Source organism: Ornithodoros turicata, unplaced genomic scaffold (genome assembly GCF_037126465.1).
Source record: "Ornithodoros turicata isolate Travis unplaced genomic scaffold, ASM3712646v1 Chromosome45, whole genome shotgun sequence".
In the NCBI taxonomy this organism is placed as follows: domain Eukaryota; kingdom Metazoa; phylum Arthropoda; class Arachnida; order Ixodida; family Argasidae; genus Ornithodoros; species Ornithodoros turicata.
Window position 1 is genome coordinate 925466 of NW_026999376.1, and position 24867 is coordinate 950332.

The following is a 24867-nucleotide window of genomic DNA, read 5'->3' on the forward strand; positions in this document are numbered from 1 at the left end:
CGTAGCGCTGTTCAAGCTTTATTTGCTTTGCAAAAATTCAGACTTTATGGTATTAAGCTGTTCGAGCAGAAGTGACTTTCCCTGCTCGCTTAAGATAAATTGTGTATCCCTGTCCTGTGCTTTCTTCACGAAGGGACAATGCAAATGAGTATTTAGCATTATGCAATAATTATCTGATAGCAGAAATGGGTGTCTTTGTCACAGTTTATTAGCGTGTGTGTCGATATTTTATTTTATTTTTCTCTCTTATAGCTATGCGAGCAAAAGTGCGTGTAATATTTCGCTGCTCTTTTCTTATTTTCTCTACTTTTATGTAGAAGAAAGCCTCCTGCGTAAAAGCTGAATAGTGTTCTATGAGTGGAAGTGGGGTTGTTTGTTTGATTTTGTTCGATATCTTGACGAAGTAAGCAGTGCTTAATTTTGCAGATTTTTGAGCAGAAATGCTGGTATCTGAGCACGGAGTAGATATATTTCTCTGCTCCTTAAGAAAATTTGTACGTCGTTTTCCAAGCAGACCGCGTTTAGTTTACGCGAAATAGAAAAATGAAGTTGTGTATGCTCTATGATGATCCGCCGCGGGCTTAGGCCTTTTCCCCGATGAGCAGTGTTTTGTATGCGATGTCGCATGTCTGGACTTGTTCGGTAGTGTTGCAATTTTTACCCTTCGCTAATATCTTGTTGCTGCCGTCTTGTGTTAGACGTTGAGCTTCGTAGCAATGTGCGGTAACGCTACGATTATTCCTGAGCGCTCCGTGTGTTTAATGCGTTGTCCTCTGTGCGTGCATGCGTGTGCTTTTTTTCCCCCTGATTTGTGACGTCATCGTGGCATGTCTGGACTTGTTTAGCAGTGTTGCAGTTCTTCCCGCCGCTAGTATGTTGTTGGTGTCATGTTGTGTTAGCCGCGTGGCGATGTGTGGTGACCTGAGGTCTTAAGCCTTTTCCCTGCTCACCTAAGGAAATTTGTGTATCCGTGTCCTGTGCTTTCTTTACGCAAGGGCAATGCGTCTGTGTATGTGGCACTATCAGATACCAGACATGAGTGCCTTTTTCTTGGTTTATTGGCATATGCTTCAGGTCGAGCACAAGCGCGCACAATTTTTCGCTGCTCTCTTCTTCAAATCACCGATTTTACGCAGAAGAAAGTCGCATGGTGCAGCTGAGAAGAGGGTTTCTCTGATTGTTTGTTTGATTTTGTTGGGTGTTCGATATGTTGAGGAAGTCAGCTGTTAAAGGTATCCGTGAAGAAATGCTTGCATCTGAGCGCAGGATAGGAATTCCTGAAGCACGGCACCCTCAGTGTAAATTAATTATTTTGGATATGAGTCTGCTTCCCTGCATGACAAGGCTGAAATGGGAAGAGAGAAAAAATTGGAGCGCTTCATTAGTAGCGATCCAAGTAATAGGGCAATTATAGTTTCCATAGAAAGTTGGGCTCCTAAAATTATAGTTTAGTTGTAGTTTTTCTAAACTGCAATGCAATAATCATTAATATAGTATAGGAATGCTATCGTGTTCCCGTAAAGGCGTTCTGTCTTGTGCTTTCGCACCTTTTTGCTCGCCATGCGTGAATGGAACTTTGCCCACCCGGCTTCCGCGCCTTTTTTGCTCGCAGGTGTACCCTCAGACAACGAATGTATGAGCATAGAAAGGGTCATGTATTACATAAGCCTGGAGGTGATGTTGAGTGGTCTCACTTATTATTTTAAAAGAGCAGTGGCAGTTTACTGTAATTCTAATTACCATGATGAGCCTTTGGGGTGAAAATCGATAATATGCGGGGTGCTTTTTTGTTGAATTTTAATGAGAGAATCAATGTCATTAAGAGTAGGACAAAGGAAATAATCTTGCGATTCAATAAATAATAGGAGTCTTTGCCGGTGTCTTCTTCTTCTTCAGACAGGATGTGATGACGTCACGCAGTCTGTAGCAATGCATTGACCGTTACTGGAAAAAAGTGTGGCAATAGAAAAATAGTGTGTATTGTCCTGGGCAGATTTATGATGAGCACTGTTTTTGAATAAGAAGAAATAGTTTGATGCTGGTTTCCTTCTTTGTTTCTTTTCGCTTTTTCCCCCCTTGTCTGACAAGCATGTGCTGACATGCCTGGGCTTGTTCTGACATGCTTTCCTTCTGCATGTAGTTTTTTTCCTTTTGTACAAGGCATATTCTTGACGATAGTGCTGCCTTGAATGGGAGTAGAGCAATTCTTAATAATTTTGCGATTCATTTAGTTCAGAGAGTAACCGCGAGGGGTACAGGTGTGTGACTTTATGTCTTGCTGAACCATTTTTTTTTTCCTGTACAGTAAGACTTTGAGAATGAAATGCTACAATCTCCTCTTGTCTATGGTGTTTTTCTGCAATAGTTCCCTACGCAATCATTATAGTAGAATAAAGGAAATAATCTAGGGATAGTGATTCAATAAATAACAGGTGCAATGTCTAGAGCGTACGCGTCCTTGAGCCACGCACCTGCATGATGACCGCATACCGAGAGACTATTGTTTCAGGTTGACCTTGTCTAGAGGAGTATTAGTGGAAAAAAAACTGTGTAGCCCTGAGACAATAGGATGCCGACACGACCAATGAGACTGGCCTGCAGGGGGCGCAAGGATTCACTTCTCTCTTGGACACTGACGGGTGTAGACACGGTAATTATGATCCTGGCGTTGGCCGTCAGTGGAAGAGCGTAGCTTAGGTGGGGTTCTGTCTGCCTCTGATGGGGTGTGGATGTATGGTTCGTCACTGGTGAATGGTGTTCGACGATGCAGGTGGATTTTGTGACGAGCGGATTTACAATGAGGGAATGCTGTGAACGGGAAAAATGATGGTGAGTGCCTTTTTCACTCTGTTCAAGTGTTCGTTTTCCTCTGTTGCCCAACAGTCGTGCGAATTTGTCCTGACGTGTCCTGACATGCCCCGATATGCATGCTTTCCTTTGTTAACGCTTTGTATTTTGTCTTTTTTTTGACAAGGAACATTGTCGTCTTGACGATAGTGCTGCCCTGAGTTCTGCGCGCGTTGATTTGTTGAGTGCCTAGTCCTCTTATTAGCCGTTGATGGAGTTACATGTTAGGATGTTTTGTTCTTTTGCAAGTCTCATTTAGTAAGACTTTGGAATTCCTACGATCAGTTTTCATGCATGGTGCTCTTCTGCAATAGTTTCCTATGCAATCGGTTATAGAAGAATAAAGGAAATAATCTTGGGATAGTGATTCAATAAATAATAGGTCCCCTGCTAGAGCGCACGCGTCCTTGAGCCACGCAGGTGCATGATGACGTCATACCGTGGCTTCACTGCAGATTGACCAAAGGAGCATTAGTGGAAAAAAAAACAGTGTAGCCCTGAGACAATAGGATGATGTCTGGACCAATGAGAACTGCCAGCAGGGGGCGCAGGAATGCTCTTCTCACTTAGCCTCACGACCAATGAGAACGGCCAGCAGGGGGCGCAGGAATGCTCTTCTCTCTTAGCCTCTCGCAGGTGGCGGTAGGAGCGCGCAGAGGGCGCTACGAGCGCGCGCATGCGTAGCACCCGTAGAGTGGCGCTTACGTCAGTCCACCTCTGGCTCTCGTTGGGAGAAGACGTGCGGTCGTTCGCTCCGTCGTCACTTGATCCCTGGCTGTCGACGAGAGCAGTCGCATCGGTCTGCGCTCCTACTGTGGTGAGGTGATTTGTTGTGTAACTAATGATTTCGCCAACTTTGTTCCCGCTTTATTTGCGATTTTCGTGCCCGTGCTGGTTGCTGTTGTCCGGGCATTCCCGCCATTTTCTATCATCTTCTGCCTTGGGAACGGGAGTAGCGCTGGCGTGATTCTTAATAATTTTGTTGTTAGATTAGTTGAGAAAGTAACCGCTAGGGGGTGCAGCTGCGGGGTTTATACAGGACAAAAACCATTACGAGTCAGTTTCTGCCTGCCTCTCGGATGGAGCAGTCGCATGGTTCTGCGCTCCTGTTCTGGTGGGCTCATTTGTTGTGTAACTAATTTTTTTGTTGTTAGCTATTGATGGTTTGCGTACTCTTGCTTTTCCAGCCTCTGTATTACGAGTGTTTTTCTCCTTGCATGCCCAGAGCTGTCCTAACTTGCCCAGACATGCCGTGATGACGTCACAGCTGACGTCACAGGATGTCCGGAACTGGTGGTCATAGCTGCGATGCTTTGCAACCTGCTTCTGTGCTCCGTCACCCAGCGACGGTCAGCGGCCTTTCCGGACCGCTTTCTTCAAGATGGCGCCGTTGATCTTCAATTAAACTCCTTCTCTCCACTCTATTTCTATCTATTTTTTTATTTTTTATGGACTCTCATGGTGCACAACGCTCAGCTGGTCTGGACACGAGTTAGACTTTCCCCAATTAGTGTGGTGGCTCCCTGGAGGGTGCTGATTAATGTGGGGGGTCCCAATTAGCTCTAATTGCTAATTAAATCGTGTTCAGGACAGTTGGGCGTTGTGCACCATGAGAGTCCAGTACCTACTACTCTTATAGAGGTGTCCGAGTTACAGAATATGAGGGAAACAAAAAATGGAAAAGATCACAGCTGTGTTGCCAGAAATGTCCCCCTTCTTCAATTGATGGTCCTTCGTGGTACCTGTTGGTAGTGGTTCCTCTACCCATTCTTCACTGATAATTATTACTGATTTTGGTAGATTCAATTCCGTTCAGATTCCACTCAGTGGCATTACCTCTGGAGCTTTTCGAGCAGCGAGGACATGTCACTGAAGCGTCAGCCCGCTTTTCATTGCTTTGGTGCAGTGCGTGTTCAAAAGCTCTAGACAAACCGAAGACAAGTGCTCACACAAAGAATTACAATGTGGACTGACAGCACTTGTTTTTGGACTCGAAAAACTAAAGCAACAAAATGCTGAGACCAGTATAGGGGAAAAAAGGGGCGAAAGTCAAGGCCACTGGACCCATTTTGAGTCTTTGGTGCAAAGATGGGCCGAGATTGAGGTAATTTGGCCAGGCTTCTGTCCGACTTAGCAGGGAAAACCCTGTCCTACTTCCGGGATAGGGAGGTGTCCGACATAGAGAATTTCGTCCCCATGTAGTTGCAATGGGAGCCTGCCTGTGCAATGAAATCTTGTCCGACATGGGGAGTTGTCCGAGGTAGGGAGGTGTCCGACTTTGGAGGTTTTACTGTACTGTATTTATGTTTCTCAATTGTAACTCTATGCATACTGTAATTGTAACTGTTTTTCCCACACCCCCATGTAATGCCCGTAAGGGCCCTTGGGGTAAAATAAATAAATAAATCTACGTAGAAATGTAACGTGGTGTCAGAAGCGACCGGATGGACCTTCGCGCCCAGAGGGCTCTACCACTGCCGTCCTAGGACACTTGAAATCTTTCAAGATGAATTCCGCAGCCGCATCACAGTTTCGTCGAGCTAAAGGTGCCTGAGTAGTTGAGCTTCAGCACCAATAAGGGTGTTATTGCCGGCGTCTTTGGGAGCGGCTTCATTGCGCGTACGACCAGGTACGAAAAGGACTGTGTAAATTATCTTGTGTACCTTACGACAGAACAACAACTTTAACAACAACAACTTTATTTCAGGATAATGGGTGGGGAGTTTCATCGCTAGGGGCGATACTCTACCCTATTGCTGGAGGTGAAGCAGGGAATGAAGGAATGGGTCCCGTTACAATGAGGATCGAAGTTCTGTGGCGCCCAAAAAGGCGAAGAGAGCCTTGAGGACAGAGCGTTGGTGAGCTGGATGCGTCCAGGGGCCAAGCAATTTGGTGAGGGAGAAGGGACGGGAGTCGAGCTCGTTGAGGGAGGCGTAGAGTACGGACCGGGAAGGGTGGTAGTGCGGGCAATGGAGAAGAATGTGCTCGAGGTCTTCAACAGCACCGCAGTGACTGCAGTGGGGAGAGCTAACTTGTCGCAAGCCGTAGCGCCGCTGTGCTGTGAAGGCCACGTCGAGGCGCATTCGATGAACTAATGCGGCGTCTTGACGAGAGGTATGTGCTGGCATGCGGAAAGCGAGCGCTGGGTCAACTCTGCTCAGCATAGCGGGGGGTAGCATGTAGGCGGTCCGCTGGCGGGTAGCCAGAGGAGTCAAAAGGCTTCGAAGTATGGACCACCGATCGCCTCTCAGCAGTGCAATAGGCGTCCGTGTCCGAGACGAGAGAGCTGCTTCGGCGGCGCTGTCCGCCAGTTCATTACCTTACGCCTTCATACCTTACGATAGATAGTGTCGAAGAGATATCGCAGCTCTGTTTTTGTAACCTGAAGACGCAAACAAGTACAAGCAGTCCGTAGCAGCCACCGAGTGACATTCTATCTTCAAGCCCAAAGTCGTCCATGAGAGCAAGTCGTCCATGTCTAAGGATGGCGAATAGTAGCAAGAAGACGAGAACATCAGTAGAAGTAGGCAGGACGCTTCTCCTCCTCTCCGTACATTGTTCGGTGACAGTGAGTGACCTTGATGTTTGCGTTTAAGATGCTGTTTTCTTTGATTAAACCTCAATTGAGAGTCTTCGGTTGTCCTATCTACTTCTACCTATGTCCTGCTATTCCCCATCATGAACCTATACCAACTACCCCGAATTGTTTCTATTGGACAATTTTTATCGGTCGAACACAGAAGGAGGGAAAACCAGCTAGAAAGTCCATCACTTCGCTGGACACCCTCAGTGAACATGCCAGTCTTCCAGACGAGTTACTGCGTGACCGCATAGTTGTTGGAGTGAGTGATCGAATATTTTCCGCAAGACTAGAGCTCGAGCCCGACCCCACCTTGGAAATGACTATGCACTGTGCGACTTCGTGCGTCTCGCCGCACAACCCTTCTAAAGGTAAATCAGAGAAGACATGCAAATGATTGGCATCATTCATGTACGCCATTGCAAAATTATATTCCTCATTCCTCGATACGGTGTCCATCGACCGCTGGAAACTGGAGGGTGTGTTAGACAGACCCCAAGGCATCCGTACAAACTCAAACAAACCCCTATGACAGGTAAAGGCTGTCTTCGGGCCAACTTGGATTTCTACTACAGTCAAACGTTCAGAACACATTGGCATTGACCGGAGAATACTTGATTAACTTAATGGACGGAAAGAGAGTTCCTAGCAGGTACTGCATTAGGTCGTTGGTAGTCCACGCAGAGCCTTGTCGCACCGTCAACGCTACGGAGCCAAGACGGCAGGAAAAGTCCAAGGGATGTGGGATCTTTGAACTGGTCCGGTTTGAAACATTTCGTCGAGTCTTAAGAGCACGCTAATAAAGCACGTTTATGCACAGGTTGGGACAAAACTTTACGGAACACTCGAGCGGCGTACATTTTCTTCGGTGCGACACCCTAGCGTCTGACGGAAGCGGGTGTGTTCACTGTTTGGGAGGGGTGGAAGGTAGAAGTGTGCGCTGTTAGCGACACACAGCGATAACTTCCACTTCCCAGCCATACCTAAGCGACACCGGAGCTACCACTGTGTGGCGCTGTGAGTGTACGCTTCCACTCCTCCGCAGAAGTGAGCTCACTCGCTTCCGCCCGTCGCTAGGGCGTCGTACCGATGAAAATGTACGCAGCTCGCGCGTTCTATAAACTCCTGTCCCAACCTGTGTACGAGGTCTCGTATTGGAACGCCAGGACCTAGTGTTACCCGCGTCTATGCTATGCAGTAACACAGACGGCTTACCAGCTTTCTCCGTGAATGTGTCGTCTAATTGCCTCAGTACTTGTTCAAGCTGACGGTGCTCCTCCTTGGGTTCATGGTATGATCCCAATAGAGTGGGGAACCCAGACTGTACGGCGGGCGTCGCAGAAGCTTTGCTGAGCTGAACAGCTGTCCAGTGTCACGGCGAATGGGAAACATCATCTCGAGCTTTCGTGAACGTATCCTCCGTTGGGGAGGTCCAGTGCCAACTTCTGCTGGATGACGAAATTATTTCCGAGGATAACAGGCACTGCCAAGCTGGGAAGGTGAACGAAGCGTTATTTTCGTCGCCTACCAACGAAAAGAAGACATAGCACGACTGCAATCTGTGCTGGAATGACGTAATCGGAACCAAGACGCAGTATGACATCTGTGGTCGGCAGATGCACATGTCGTGATAGGCAGTGCTCGTAAATGTCACGGGCTCGGGTCGTAATTAGTGGAAGAAACCTGCACCCGTGATCAATGTATAGATTCGGACCCGGCTAGTGGAGGGACTGTGGCCAGTGCGGTGATGAATGAGCCCAGACTCATTTTCAACAAACAAGGAAACTTGCACGTTTACTGAACGGTTCACGACAGACAGAAAAATAAAGCATGTCGAAGTATATCGCATATCAAGCATATGAAGTATATCGCATATGAAGCATATGAAGTATATCACATATGAAGCATATGATGTATATCGCATATGAAGCATATGAAGTATATCGCACGCTAAATCATTCCACCTCTGCGGTCCTACAAACTTAAAACTTAAACCCTAAACTTAAACCCATAAACTTAAACCCTAACGACTATGTCTGCTCACTGAACTTGAAATCAAACTCCTCACACAGGCGCCCAACAAAATGCACATCGTGTATTCCGGCTTCTTAAAATCACAATCAAAACCAGTACACAGGCTACCCGACAAAATGTACTACGCCAGTCTCATCGAAATCACTTGGCTGTATAGAGGTGGGGAAGTCCGTAGAAACTTCGAAGAGCCTGAGACGTCTTCTTGTTGTGGCGGCGTGGCTTCCACGTTTCTCTCGACGTCACACCGTGGCACACACTCTTGCACAGTTCACACAAATCAACTGCTTCCTATGCAGCAACGTGCATTCGATACTTCATCAGATTGTCGAACCGTACCGATACTTGAAACGGAAAGTACTCGTATTTACGAGTGTTTCACTCATGCCTATTTCGCTCGGTATGCATTGAGTGGAGTGATTGCACTGAATGCACACCGAACGCAATATGCTTGAGTGAAACACTTGTTTCGCAAGCCGGCCCTAATCCGCATTGATCTTAGCTTTGCATGGAATGGCGCTGACCTTGTCTATATAGGGCAACACGTGCGTGTATGAGCACTTCTTTTGCTCGTGAACCTCAACAAGAACATGCGGTCACAGTAATCTGGTCTTCGAGCACAACTAATAATGACCACGATGGTAAACATTGAAGGGTTGAAAATACAGCGAACGGGAAAGGAAATGTTAAGGCCAGTGGCCTCAGGACAAGAGCCGTCGATATTTCGAACACAAACTCTTCTTCGGAAGAACCGTTTCTGTTCGAAATATCGGCGTCATATATAAAATCGAAATATCACGATAAGACCGAGTTTACTGGTAACAACAGTGAGTGATAAAGGGCCAAGTCCTAAGACCCATGCGGAGGAAGAAAGCCATTCCGATTTAATTGACTGGTTGGCATCATTCATCAGGTTATGGGAATGCATCAGCTGACAAGGAACTTGTGAGTAAAGTCTAACTGGTAGTGACTGGTAAGACCGTGTAGACTGATAATGCAACTAACTTCTAATAATAATAATAATATTTCGGGCTTTACGTCGCGATAAAACGAAATGAGAAAGAAAGTATCATGTCCTGATCAGGTTTGAAATGTTGGAACATCCCGACCAACGAGCAATTATAACTGTGCCTTATCAGTAGCTCATTTCCAGAAACCGGCAGCTATCCGTATTAGTGAGTCCCTGTCTGTTGCTGGTTCCGTATCGGTAGGTGCTTATTAGGCGGCAGGTATTCGCACTTATATCCCATGAGATCACCAGTCATTGTACGTCATTTTCTTGTCATTAAATAAAGTTATCAGTCTGTCCCCTTTTATCAGTTGCTCTCACTGAGCTCCACTTCACCTCGCCGCTGCAGCTGCTATAAAGACACTTTGTGAGTTCGTCTTCGGTTACGAGGCAACAATCGACGCGTCTCATTGTATCTTCCATAATACCGTCGTCATTGCTTTTCCTTAATGTGTAGTTATCAATTCTTATCAGATCATAGCTCCTTCTCAGTAACTAGATTCAACTCGTTAGTCCCTACCAGCTAGTCAAACCCGGTCCACAGGAACCCCACCATTTCTACGGCACACGATAAGCTGATAAGTAAAATAAAAAAGAATTATGGGACACGAATTAAAATGAATGGGACGTGGATTAAATTAGATGGCACTAGGATTAAAATGGGTGGGGAAACCTGTAGTATCACCTACCCGCAGGACGTCGCAGTCCGTTCGTGACACACAGCTGTCCATTGTGTATCCAGTCATTGCAGTCGAGAATATTAGGGGCGCAGCTAAGATTTTCAGCTCCACAGTGTTACTAGTGAAGTTCACATGCGAAGACAATTCAAGTTAAATCCAAGTCCGTCTGCAGAAAAATTACTCAATCCAGATCGAAATCCCCATAAAACACATTATTCAATCCAAAATCGAATGTTCGCAATAAACGAGATAGTCAACAACTCCAACTGATATTCACGCGGCTATTTCGTGGTGTGCCATTTGAGTTTATAATCCAGGACGTGAAATCCACAACAGTGGCCATTAGCATCAATAGCGGCCAAATCGCCATCGACGCAAGAACCACCACCCCTGACTTGTTGATACCGTCGATCTAACCAAGAAGAGTAGCTTTCGTGGTGAGTGTCAACCTTTCACGAATACGCTATTTCATCGAAATGCATAGAGGCAGTCGAAGAATGACACATGCTGCACGCACGGTGAAGATATAGTAAAGTAACTGGGGTCGAGTTATACCCAAGGTGTGTGTCAGCCAGTTCGTGAGGCGACATACAGCACGTGCCGCACGGTAAGACTGCGGATAAGTCGGTCCACCTGTGATTCCTTTGACGTGCGCTAGAAATCTTCGACACACGGTGCCCGAAGCAATAAACATGTGAAATGTTTATGGAAGATATGTTCCCATTGTCACTACCGATTGTAGCACGGTATCGAGGACCCTGGGCTTTGAAAAATATCGAAAGTGTTTAAAAATTAGAGGGTGTAGTGTAGCCTGCCGTTGCCCGTCAGAGAAGGTGCTAGTCCACAGCGCATGCTCTTAAGGAAAAGCGCGGGTGGCGCGGGGAGGGAGTGCTTCGAGTGGACTGGTGTGAAGGTGTGAAGGAAGAGAACTGGATCAACTAAACTAAACGATGCTGGCGGGTCGTCTTGGAGTACTCGCAGCGCCTGTCAGAACCGCTGCTCCTCCACAGCGCATGTGCTTAAGGAAAAGCGCGGGGAGGGAGAGTCAGCAGAGCGGCTTTGAACACCGTATGAATTGAAGTACTGTGGGCAGTGAACCATATGAAAGACGAACACTGAACAAGAGTAAATCCTTTAGAACTGCTTGCGCTGAGATCGCTCTGAGCTCCTTCTCGCAGTTGTGGACTGCTAGTGGCGCCGTCCTGTTCTGACCTCTGGCTGACTGCTTGTGACTGGCACGGCCTGGAGCGGGCACGCTATTTTTGCGGCAATACACTGCAAGCTTCCCAATTTTTCCTCCACAACCCTAGACGTTTTACTTTTCTTCAAGCTCTCTCGTGCATTTGAATGAAATTAGTTGAAACTGCAGTTACTCTATCACACTTCTGTTTTCTTAAGCTCGCAGCAAGCAGACGTAAGTGATCAGAAAAAAAGATTGTAACATTGAACGACGACGGCACCTTGCATATTGATCTGTACATTACTTTTCTCGTTAAAAATATACTTAGAAAATTAAAGCAAAATAAAAAAGCGACCTAAAAGATTACGTCTGCTATGTTGATGTGCTCGAACTTTTGGAAAACTAAATTGCAAGACCATTTTGTCGTATCTCTCTCGGTCGAGCCACTTTAAAGTTTGGGACTATGTCACTTGATAGTGTTTAATTGCGAACAGGTGAACGAATGAACTATTCTTCTAGACAGTTCAGTGGGATGAACTGAACTAAATGAATTAGTTCACAAAAGTGAACTGACTTGCCCATCACTAGTAGTGGTGTGTCGTTCGTGGACGAACCCTTCAAACTGAACTAGTCATTCAGGTGAACTGAACGAACTAGTTCAACAACAAGCAAAACATTAGTTCCACATCATATGCGCAGAGGACGTAGACGCTCAAATGAATGGAATGTGTCTATAGTTGCTACAATGGTGGTAATGACACGTTAGGGTTCTCTCTATGTGAGCTTGAGATTATGTCAAGTATGATCACGTATGGTGCGCTAAATGTCCAGTATATTTCAAACAAAGTGCTGGTTACCTGGTACCTGGGCATCAGAAATTGACGGTTCACCGATATACCTATCACCTGCTTTTCTGATTTCGTGCGCCTCCCGGAAGAGAAGACTACCCTCTTCCTTACACCAGAATAAAGTATTGGTTCCATTAACTCTGCCCTACGTCCTACATTTGCCAACAAATGGTCCCCCAGCGTTCTGTGTTCGTGGGAAGTATTAAATGAATGCGGGTACTGATACGCCTTGACACCTGCCTCATATGAACTTTAACACACTTCACTGTACACTACGCCAATACGGCAATCTACAAATTTGTTCCCACGATTAATTTGGAAATCCCTTAGTGCATCGATTCCCTATTGACATTGTTCATTTTAAACAATCCAACCAGAAACTCTTTTTTAATACTACTTGCACTTGTTATCACTTTTGTTTCTTGGCACGTCCAACAACCCCAGGCCGGCAAAATGAATCCACAGACTTACACTGTGAATCCACTCAATCCACTGATGATAATCCTGATCCACTGAATCCAATGAATCCACTGTGGCGTCGCACATTTATGCAGAGTTGTTGTAACCAGGTTCCTTTTTTGGTAACTTGGAATTGAACTTGGTACTTTTGCGCCGTGGCAGCTTTCAGAGGAACTCGTTTCTTTGTCAGGTAACATTGCCAAAGTTCAGTTCACTGGGCCTCGACACCCACAACACATACACTTTGATGTGATGTCCAGGAGATGTGGGTTCGAGTCCTACAGCTGGGTAACCTTTTCAGTGACTTTCATCTTTCACATACACTTTGGTCGCTTCAGAGTCTGACATCTGCGCCATCTATGGAACGTTTTGTAAAGCTAACAAATTGTATGCGCGCAAGAGATGGGCGGGAGACCACCACTGCGTCTAGCCTTGAGTGGCTGTGACACTGCGCTCAAGTGGACTGTGTGAAGGTGTGAAGGAACTGAACTGGATGAACTAAAGAACTAAACGACGCCGTTGGTCGTTGTGAAGTAGTCGCAGAGGCTACAGTTGCTTGTCAGAGCTGCCGCTCGTCCACAGCGCATGCGCTTGAGGAAAAGCGCGGGCGGCGCGGTGAGGCAGAGCCCCAAGTGGACTGTGTGAAGGTGTGGAGGAACTGAACTGGATGAACTAAAGAACTAAACGACGCCGTTGTTCGTTGTGAAGTAGTCGCAGAGGCTACAGTTGCTTGTCAGAGCTGCCGCTCGTCCACAGCGCATGCGCTTGAGGAAAAGCGCGGGCGGCGCGGTGAGGCAGAGCCCCAAGTGGACTGTGTGAAGGTGTGGAGGAACTGAACTGGATGAACTAAAGAACTAAACGACGCCGTTGGTCGTTGTGAAGTAGTCGCAGAGGCTACAGTTGCTTGTCAGAGCTGCCGCTCGTCCACAGCGCATGCGCTTGAGGAAAAGCGCGGGCGGCGCGGTGAGGCAGAGCCCCAAGTGGACTGTGTGAAGGTGTGGAGGAACTGAACTGGATGAACTAAAGAACTAAACGACGCCGTTGGTCGTTGTGAAGTAGTCGCAGAGGCTACAGTTGCTTGTCAGAGCTGCCGCTCGTCCACAGCGCATGCGCTTGAGGAAAAGCGCGGGCGGCGCGGTGAGGCAGAGCCCCAAGTGGACTGTGTGAAGGTGTGGAGGAACTGAACTGGATGAACTAAAGAACTAAACGACGCCGTTGGTCGTTGTGAAGTAGTCGCAGAGGCTACAGTTGCTTGTCAGAGCTGCCGCTCGTCCACAGCGCATGCGCTTGAGGAAAAGCGCGGGCGGCGCGGTGAGGCAGAGCCCCAAGTGGACTGTGTGAAGGTGTGGAGGAACTGAACTGGATGAACTAAAGAACTAAACGACGCCGTTGGTCGTTGTGAAGTAGTCGCAGAGGCTACAGTTGCTTGTCAGAGCTGCCGCTCGTCCACAGCGCATGCGCTTGAGGAAAAGCGCGGGCGGCGCGGTGAGGCAGAGCCCCAAGTGGACTGTGTGAAGGTGTGGAGGAACTGAACTGGATGAACTAAAGAACTAAACGACGCCGTTGGTCGTTGTGAAGTAGTCGCAGAGGCTACAGTTGCTTGTCAGAGCTGCCGCTCGTCCACAGCGCATGCGCTTGAGGAAAAGCGCGTGCGGCGCGGTGAGGCAGAGCCCCAAGTGGACTGTGTGAAGGTGTGGAGGAACTGAACTGGATGAACTAAAGAACTAAACGACGCCGTTGGTCGTTGTGAAGTAGTCGCAGAGGCTACAGTTGCTTGTCAGAGCTGCCGCTCGTCCACAGCGCATGCGCTTGAGGAAAAGCGCGGGCGGCGCGGTGAGGCAGAGCCCCAAGTGGACTGTGTGAAGGTGTGGAGGAACTGAACTGGATGAACTAAAGAACTAAACGACGCCGTTGGTCGTTGTGAAGTAGTCGCAGAGGCTACAGTTGCTTGTCAGAGCTGCCGCTCGTCCACAGCGCATGCGCTTGAGGAAAAGCGCGGGCGGCGCGGTGAGGCAGAGCCCCAAGTGGACTGTGTGAAGGTGTGGAGGAACTGAACTGGATGAACTAAAGAACTAAACGACGCCGTTGGTCGTTGTGAAGTAGTCGCAGAGGCTACAGTTGCTTGTCAGAGCTGCCGCTCGTCCACAGCGCATGCGCTTGAGGAAAAGCGCGGGCGGCGCGGTGAGGCAGAGCCCCAAGTGGACTGTGTGAAGGTGTGGAGGAACTGAACTGGATGAACTAAAGAACTAAACGACGCCGTTGGTCGTTGTGAAGTAGTCGCAGAGGCTACAGTTGCTTGTCAGAGCTGCCGCTCGTCCACAGCGCATGCGCTTGAGGAAAAGCGCGGGCGGCGCGGTGAGGCAGAGCCCCAAGTGGACTGTGTGAAGGTGTGAAGGAACTGAACTGGATGAACTAAAGAACTAAACGACGCCGTTGGTCGTTGTGAAGTAGTCGCAGAGGCTACAGTTGCTTGTCAGAGCTGCCGCTCGTCCACAGCGCATGCGCTTGAGGAAAAGCGCGGGCGGCGCGGTGAGGCAGAGCCCCAAGTGGACTGTGTGAAGGTGTGAAGGAACTGAACTGGATGAACTAAAGAACTAAACGACGCCGTTGGTCGTTGTGAAGTAGTCGCAGAGGCTACAGTTGCTTGTCAGAGCTGCCGCTCGTCCACAGCGCATGCGCTTGAGGAAAAGCGCGGGCGGCGCGGTGAGGCAGAGCCCCAAGTGGACTGTGTGAAGGTGTGAAGGAACTGAACTGGATGAACTAAAGAACTAAACGACGCCGTTGGTCGTTGTGAAGTAGTCGCAGAGGCTACAGTTGCTTGTCAGAGCTGCCGCTCGTCCACAGCGCATGCGCTTGAGGAAAAGCGCGGGCGGCGCGGTGAGGCAGAGCCCCAAGTGGACTGTGTGAAGGTGTGAAGGAACTGAACTGGATGAACTAAAGAACTAAACGACGCCGTTGGTCGTTGTGAAGTAGTCGCAGAGGCTACAGTTGCTTGTCAGAGCTGCCGCTCGTCCACAGCGCATGCGCTTGAGGAAAAGCGCGGGCGGCGCGGTGAGGCAGAGCCCCAAGTGGACTGTGTGAAGGTGTGAAGGAACTGAACTGGATGAACTAAAGAACTAAACGACGCCGTTGGTCGTTGTGAAGTAGTCGCAGAGGCTACAGTTGCTTGTCAGAGCTGCCGCTCGTCCACAGCGCATGCGCTTGAGGAAAAGCGCGGGCGGCGCGGTGAGGCAGAGCCCCAAGTGCGCTGTGTGAAGGTGTGAAGGAACTGAACTGGATGAACTAAAGAACTAAACGACGCCGTTGGTCGTTGTGAAGTAGTCGCAGAGGCTACAGTTGCTTGTCAGAGCTGCCGCTCGTCCACAGCGCATGCGCTTGAGGAAAAGCGCGGGCGGCGCGGTGAGGCAGAGCCCCAAGTGGACTGTGTGAAGGTGTGGAGGAACTGAACTGGATGAACTAAAGAACTAAACGACGCCGTTGGTCGTTGTGAAGTAGTCGCAGAGGCTACAGTTGCTTGTCAGAGCTGCCGCTCGTCCACAGCGCATGCGCTTGAGGAAAAGCGCGGGCGGCGCGGTGAGGCAGAGCCCCAAGTGGACTGTGTGAAGGTGTGAAGGAACTGAACTGGATGAACTAAAGAACTAAACGACGCCGCGGGTCGTATTGAAGTACTCGCAGAACCTACCGTTGCTTGTCAGAGCTGCTGCTCGCCCACAGCGCATGCGCTTAAGGAAAAGCGCGGGCGGCGCGGCGAGGCAGAGCCCCAAGTGGACTGTGTGAAGGTGTGAAGAAAGAGAACTGGATGAACTAAACAACTAAACGATGCCGCGGGTCGCTCTGAAGCACTCGCAGAGCATACCGTGGCATGTCAGAGCTGCTCTTCGTCCACAGCGCATGCGCTCAAGGAAAAGCGCGGGCAGCGCGGCAGAGCCTCGAGTTGACTGTGTGAAAGTGTGAAGGAAGAGAACTGGATGAACTAAAGAACTAAACGATGCCGCGGGTCGCTTTGAAGCACTCGCAGAGCATACCGTTGCTTGTCAAAGCTGCTGCTCGTCCATAGCGCACGCACTTAAGGAAATGGGCGGGCGGCGCGGCGAGGCGGAGCCTTGAGTGGACTGTGTGAAGGAACGGAACTGTTTGAATTAAAGAACTAAACGATGCAGCGGGTCGCTTTGAAGTACTCGCAGAGCCTGTCAGAGCTGTTGCTTGTCCACAGCGCATGCGCTTAAGGAAAAGCTCGGGGACGACGCGATGAGGGAGAGCCATATCGGAGCTACTTTGAACACCGTATCATTGAAGTATTGTGGGCAAGTAACTATATGGACGACGAACGCTGAATAAGAGTCAATCCTTTAGAACTGCTTGCGCTAAGAGCGCTCTGAGCTCCTCCTTGCAGTTGTGAACTGCTAGTGGCGCCGTTATGTTCTGACTTCTGGCTGACTGCTTGTGGCTGGCACGCCCTCGAGCGGGCACGCTATTTTCGCGGCAATAGACTGCAAGCTTCACAATGCTAGACGTTGTACTTTTTTTTAGCTCTCCCATGCATTTGAATGAATTGAATTGAAACTGCAGTTACTCTATCACACTTCCGTGTTCTCAAGCTCGCGGCAAGCAGACGTACGTGATCAGAAAAACACCATCGTAACCTTGAACGACGACGGTATCTTGCATATTGATCTGTGCATTACTTTTCTCGTTAAAAATATGCGTTAATAATTAACGACAAATAAAAAAACGACCTAAAAATTACGTTTGCTATGTTGATGTGCTCGAACCTTTGGAAAACTAAATTGCAAGATCATTTTGTTGCATCTCTCTTGGTCGAGCCACTTCAAAGCCTGTGACGGGACTATATTACTTGATAGTGTTTAATTGCGAACAGGTGAACGAATGAACTATTCTTTTAGACAGTTCGGAGTGAACTGAACTAAATGAATTAGTTCACAAAAGTGAACTGACTTGCCCATCACTACACCAAACGACCTCCCTAAAGAACACGAAAACCACCACAACTAACTCCAACCGCCATAACTGGAGAACACAGAGTAAACAACACACTGTTACGAGACCTATCGTAGCGAAGCATTAGAAATTTGATGGCCGCTACACCTTTTTCACACCAATTCTCGAAATTACACCCGGCAGAGCGGGGCATACACATATTACACCCATTTCAGACCAAAAACAGGGTGTTTTCTTTTTCTTGAGGGTGTAATAAGGGAGTAAAGCAATTGATACACCCCAATTACACCTAAAAAGGAGTTTAATGTTTTAGAGTGTACGACATGGCCGCCCTAGTAGCACAAAACGTCGCAGAAACGTCTTTATTTGGTCAAATTAGGATAGAAGACGATCAGGACGTCAACGCTTGGTCTAGAAGCCGTAATTTATAGTACGTTTATAAGACGCGCCGATTTAACGTTTATAATACGTCTTCGGCATCTCTGTTGAAGACATATCCTAAAGGAAGACCTCCCGTAAACGTCTTCCGTTCACGTTTGCAAGAAGTACCGAGTTTCCGTTTATAATACGTCTTCGACATCTCTGTTGAAGAGGTATCCTTAAGGAAGACATCCTGTAAATATCTTCCGTTCACGTTTGCTGGACGTGCCAACTTTCCATCTATAATACGTCTTCGCCAACTGTGTTCAAGACGTATCGTAAACAAGGACGATTTGTGTACACTGAATAAGTTTACTTTCGGTGGACCTACTGACTGCCTCAAACCAAAAGCAGTAGGAAAGACAGGCGTTGAGTTGACGGCGAGTTAATACTCCCAGAAATTTCCCACTTCAGTGTTGTTCCTGTGCGCAACTGAAATAAACTTAGACACCTCACCCTCCATTTTGATTCAAAGGCGAGCACGGCTATCGAGTTTACGGGAGTTTCTAAGACGAGCAATGTATAGTATCTGTTTTCCCTTTGCAAGGGACTAGACCACCTCTACGCTCTGGTTCCCCCACGTGTAACGCCGTGGAGGAAGCCTGCTGTTCTTACGGTAGGAGCACCTCTGCTAACGCGGTCCACCTTTGTGAGCCGCGTCTTCGATTTTCGCTGAAACGCCACGTGGCAGTGTTGCTTGCAGTTCTGCTTGGAGAAACAGAAAATGGAACGTGTGGTGACGGTGGCTGAGATTGAAAAATAAACAAAGAGGCAGATCTCAGGAAAACTGTACCGGTGGATATCTACAGAGATGAATTTTCTCACATTCAAATTAGTGTTCTAAACATTTTTTGAACGTCTTCAAGACGGCCACAAACACGTCTTCAAGGGTCGGGAAAGCCTCAACTTATCCGAGGGTAGAAAACGTTATGTAGATCAGATTGAAGACGTCTCCTAGATGAAAATATGGTTGGTGCTAGACCTTTCCTGAACGTTTACAAAACGTTTTGTGCTACTAGGGCGTCGCCCCAATCTTCCCCATGTCCGAATAGGTAGTTTTTAGAACGTTACCACACAGCTCCCTGCAGTAGTTGTACCAATCTGCGAAAGTTTCTCGTGATGTCTTTTGCCGTCGAATGATGAACTCCATGACAGCCGTGTCGTACTTGTAGTCCCTTGCGTAAGAGTAAGTCAGTGCGATCGCCTGTCTTGCTGACATTCGAGTGCCTTCAAGCCAGGTGTTCGCCGCCATTGATTGGCGAAAAGGCCCATTATCCCCGTGATTTTTTTGGGAGCTGAACTAGCCGTATCCGCTTTCCGATAGGTTTACAGTTAGGACCGTGCTGCAGCAGGGACACTTTCGTGTTCTCGGGAGGATGCCGTTGGATTGCGGCCATTCCAGCGACGATTCCTTTGTCGCCAGTGCGACTCCGAGCTAATGGACATGGCGAGAGAGCGAATGCATGCGTCAAACTGTTCGAGAATCGAGAGTACGAAACGCCCCAAGAAGCGTCTTCTGCGTCCGTTGTATGTGGTTTTCGCGCCTTTTGCCTTCGGTCATTTAGCAAAAAGGTGGCGCTGTCGCGCTTCCGGTATGAGACTTCCGTTCTTCTGCCGCCGATCATCTGTGTGCTTTTCTAGTATGGCGGACTTTTTGGTTAAAAAAACGTTCTTGAGTTCGACTTTTATACATTTTTTTAACATTAGATGTTGTTTTTAAGTGTGAGTCGATGCCCAATTTTTCACTTTTTCGAGTGGTGCTATTTTTTTTTCTTCAAGAAAAACCCATAAGCTCGGCTACGGAGCTACATCCAAATTAGATAATGCATACCAGTGAAAGATGAGTACAGTGCTAGACAAAAGTTTACGGAACAAGCTCCGATGCATTCCTTCCCGAGATTGACACCCTACACTGTTAGAACAGAACTTCACCACATAGCTCGCTCCTAGCCAACCATCATTCCGAATGATGTCATTCTGTGCATTGATTTGTTGAAAATGGGAGGAGGCGCCTATTTGGGACAGATTATCTTGTCCCAGATAGGCGCCTCCCCCCTGTTTTGAACAGATCAGGACACAGAATTATATTATTCGGAATGACGGTTGGCTTGGAGCGAGCTATGTGGTGAAGTTCTGTTTGAACAGTGTAGCAGCGAATGGGACGGTACGGACTTACAGACATGTGTCTGCACTCTTAAAAACGAACTTCACGGCATAGCACACTCCTAGCGAACCATCATCTCGAATGATATCGTTATCTGCCCTGAGTTGTTGAAAATGGGAGGCGTACGCCTTTTTTTTGTGACGCTTACGCTGTCCATAATTGTCACAAAAAAGGCGTACGCCTCCCGCTTTCAAGAAATCAGAGAAGATAACAATATCACTGGAGATGAGGGTTGGCTAGGAGCGTGCTATGCGGTGAAGTTCATTTTTAAGAGTGTACGAGGTAACACAGCCACTTGTTTGCGACTCCGTACGGTACCATTTGCTGCAAGTGTGTCGTGCACTCCCAGCGAAGAATGCGCCGGAGCATGTTTCCAGCACTGTACATATCGGTCGACAGCAACATATCCTTGAGTTTATGGAAACAGGGGAAAAGAAACACACGCGAGAGCCCCCCCCCCCCCCCCAGTTTCGCACCTACAGTTTCATCCTCCTGTTTCCTCAAACTCGAGGATATGTCGTCGCCGTTTACAAATTTTCACCAGCTAACTTGCACCCTCCTACCGTGTTCATCTACCAATATGGTAATTATGTTACTTAATTATAAAAAAAAAGCTTTTCACGTGGATTTGTATGACCACTTATTACGCGCAACGGTGGAAAAGCATTGAGAAATTAACCTGTGGGGAATTATTTCCATTTATGTTTTATTTGACAACGTTAAAAGACCGTAAAGTGACGACATTAAGAAAAGGACACCTGAAGCAAAGAAGATACTGCACATAGGCAAGTTCTAAATTTGCTTATTGGAAGAAATCTTTGTAATTAATGAAAAGGAATATGAGCGACAAGAAAAGGGGTGTGGCACTGCTGTTGAAAGGGAAAAAAAATCTTGTCTAATGCGGTTAGACCGCTTAGTTTTGTTAGAATATTCATTGACCCCTAGCTCTAAAAAGAAATGTCCACGCTTAGGTGTTTCTATGAGATGTCCCTCGATAGTGTACAAGTCGAATGGAAGCGCAAGAGCGTCAAAGTTTTTTTCCTGGAGCACTTATTGTCGCCGTGTTGGCTTCATGGCAAAATGCATTGGCGCGCCTGTTTGCTTGTATTTCGCGAAAACAATGGGCTCCCCAGAAAGTCTCCATGTCTGACACGAAATCTGAACCTGTCTTCTATGCTTTGCAACTTTGTGCGCAACTGTAGGATGCTCCGGTTTTTTTTTTTTTCCTTCTGTTTGTCCACGACGAAAGAAGTGACGACGAGTTCAGTGTGGCTTTCGAAGTATTTGCGTCTTGATCCCACAGGGTGATAACCTGATGTGTTGTTAGCTCAGTGGTATAGATGTCGGTACTGCGTTTCGCATTCTCTGGTTCGACACGCGGACCATTGCGTTTTCGTATTACTTCTTTTTTTTTTCTTTTATAAAGAGAGTTCCGAGAAAAACAGCAGGCGAGAGCGTCGCAGTTTTCCTCCGGAGGGCCTTTTAATACCGTACCGGCGCTATGCAATAATCAATTATGTTATGTTTTGCTTGAACTGCGGTAATGCTGACCTCTCACTTGTGCGCTTAGATTGTGAAATAGGCAGACCACTTTCGATTGCATGCCGACCTACTTCACTACATTGCGACATACTTGGCAGAGGAACAATAGCAGAGAAAGGATCTTTATTTACAGTCTAGCTTTACAAGGGGAAGGTGGTCGAAATTCCTGTTTCTCTTTTTTTTTTTTAATTGTGCTTGTCCATCCTTAACATTGTGTTTTTGTCGGTGATTACCCCAGAAATTCACTGCTGGGGGGTGCCGAGCTTTCAGGGGGGGGGGGCGTATGCTTGGTGTATGTTCCACTTACGGAATTTTTCTTAGACACGGAAAGAATGGCGCAATGGTGACATATCTGCACGGCTTTCCCGGTTTATTTGTATATGTTATTAGGGTAGAACACAGTACATTAGAATACAGAATCATTATGAACGGCATTTCAACATTAGGATGCATAATCACACGACCGAAAAAGAAAAGAGACTAGCACCATGTCTCACGAAGCTCAGTGAACGCCTAGCAACGAACGGTGAAAACCTTAGAATACCTCGCTTGATTGAGTTGGGCGCAAATGGTTCTTGATGATCCACATTGAGTTTGCGTGCCCGCACGCGTTTTTGCTCGTATATGCGCGCAATATATGCATTGAACAGTCAATTTCAAATGAGTTTGGAGCAATGCATGGTACGATCATCTGCATAACTGTTTGACAGTACAGGATGTAATTCGCTGCGCCAGACTCACTACCAGAACGTGTTGGTGGCCCAGCCGGGTGGGGTCACTTGAGAAATTTCAGGGGGGGGGTTGCAAAAATGCAGGTAGGATGTACACCCCCCTGTGGGGGTGTACCCCTGGGGGGGGGGGTGTAGCGAAATCCCTGGCTCTTGTTCGCATCTGCAGGCTTTCCCACGGCTTTTTAATCCAAATGTCATAACAAGTAATGCACGTGCACTAGAGACTGATTTGCACGTGGATTAATCATTACAGTACTTATCGGAAACCCTGTATTTTTCCCCACTTCTCACTTAGTACAAAGTGTACTCTTCATGTGAGTGCGACTCTTGCGGCCAACTTGTAGTCTCTTATTTCGTGTTATCATTAGCAAGCCTATATTATGTTCACTGCATTTCGTGATTAAACGCATCAAGCTCCCGAAAACATTCTGAAAGAATGTCGATTTCCAGTAAAGCACTCCGGCCCAGGTCCGACCCTGGCAAGAAGAAATTATAGGTTACCTCGGCCACGCCCAGTGTAGTCGGCTGTAAAAGTTCATCGTGGCTCACTGACAGTGGGGTAACACATGCTTGAGCCCAGCCTATATAGGCCCGGTAATATGCGGGCCCGGGACCATAATGTCAAACCCGAGCCCATGCCGGGCCCGCAAAAAGAATGCTATACACGGCCCAGTCCCGCCCGTGGGCCAGGCCATGTCGGGCTCGGGCTTTCGGGTAAGTCCGAGCCCCGTGCAGTGCTCTAGTTTCGAGTCCATCTGCGAGAAACATCACGTGCATGGAATCGCCCTTCTTAGCTGGAACTTGATTGTTCACTGTAATGTCAGTCACATATAGGATTCACAAAAAAAAAATATTCCTCTGTGCGTGAGTACTCGTGAGTCGCCTGCCTTCAACGCAGGTTTGCGCTGCCGCTGATTGCTGGAAAGGCCCATTATCAAATGATTTTTGCAACGACTTGACTGCTTAATTTCGCTGTTTGTTGCCCGTATCGTGGACACGATACTAGAGCTGTGTTAGGATGGGCACTTCACGAGCCCTCGCTCCGATCCCCGGTGTGCAATGACGTAGTCGCACCAGTTTCGCCACTTTCAGACCACGAAGTTGAGCATTGTTTCAGCCGTTCCGGCTAGTTTTCCGTGCGATATTTCCCTATTATAAACTCGTGCGGGAGAGAAAGGGGCATTCCATGCCAACTGATTCAGGAGACGCGCTACCGATCAGGGATTTTTACTAGACAAATCAGGTTGATTTCAAATACACAATGCCAGCCCAAGGTATGGTCTACGTTCGCTCCCTTTTGAAACAGCGCAGGTATCCTCAATGCAGGATGCCACCAGCGAAGGTCAAGACAAAGAGTACAGAACAGGGTTTTCCTTCCCGTTTTCCTTTCCTGTGTATGCGGGGGAGGGAAGCAGCTGACGCACCCATCTGCCCCATTGCAATCTGTCCCCCATGCGACAGTGTGTTGCCTCCCCCGCATACAGAGGAAAGGTAAACGGGCTACTTGAGCGTCGAAAAACGACCACCAGATCGCCTTATTTCCGGGCCCTCCCCTCGTGCTATAACTGTATAGATTTTTGTTCTAAAAACGGCAATATTACCAGTGACCCCAGGGGACTCGATCTCCCCATTGGGTCAACCGTTTAAAGTCAATTCGAGTCAATCCATTAATTAAATTCGTGTATCGCCACGCAAGCTTGCCTGCAGCCTTTCAAGGCGGGCCTTTAGACGTGGAGTGCATCGCCATTGGTGAAAACTGGGAAAACATGATTTTTCTATTTTCAAAAAATCACTTCTATAGTTATGGTGGACACCCTGTATGCTGCTTTGATAACGTTTTTATTAAAACACCGCAGATTGCAAATTAAAAAAACGCCCTGTATATTGTAGAACACAGCAGCATGGACCTGGATTCGGAAGACACGTTTACTGGGCACAAGTGCTGCGAGTGTATGAAAGAGTGTGTCACCTGGCTGTCTCTGGCTGTAGTATCACTACTCGCAAGTTTCTTCCTCGCCTGGCGTTTGAAGTCGAGGCCCTTGATGGACCTCAGCCTCTGCACGTCTCCAGAATGCCTTGAGCTCGATACTTCCATGCAGGCCTCTCTAGGCAATTACAGGACAGCCTGCGACGACTTCTACGGCTACGTCTGCTACGCCTGGAACCACAGTGACGCTTTTCAGGGATCAGTGCTCAAGCATGTCAGTTCATATGATACTCGCGACGAATTGCAATTTCAAAGCGAGCAAGCCGAGACAGTCGATGCCGTAATTATGGACACAAGTTCACATTTGGGCTGTTCAATTAGGTTTTTCCCCCGTGCCTGGAATGGAGATGCGAAGGCACGGAAAAAGAACGGAAATTTTGGGGAAAAAAGTTTTTCGTTTTTTTCCTCGTCTCCGGAAAAATTGACCAAA

General features: G+C 47.8%; 1 protein-coding gene and 1 long non-coding RNA gene across 4 annotated transcripts in view; both read left to right on the forward strand.

The window, feature by feature from the left end:
* The first annotated feature begins 3515 nt into the window (after positions 1–3515).
* On the forward strand, positions 3516–4271 carry LOC135374148 (uncharacterized). Its single transcript, XR_010416779.1, has 2 exons — positions 3516–3664; positions 4073–4271. It is a non-coding gene; the product is annotated as an uncharacterized LOC135374148 (long non-coding RNA).
* A 6246-nt stretch (positions 4272–10517) lies between these two features.
* LOC135374174 (uncharacterized) overlaps positions 10518–24867 on the forward strand; it is a 58885-nt gene continuing 44535 nt past the window's right edge. For 2 of the 3 annotated variants that reach the window (XM_064607185.1, XM_064607187.1), the window contains exon 1: positions 24327–24651. In XM_064607185.1, coding sequence (XP_064463255.1) covers positions 24352–24651 — 300 coding nt within the window. In that variant the 5' untranslated portion in view covers positions 24327–24351. Of the gene's footprint in view, positions 10585–24326; positions 24652–24867 lie in introns of those variants that run through there. The other variant, XM_064607188.1, reaches the window with a different exon arrangement.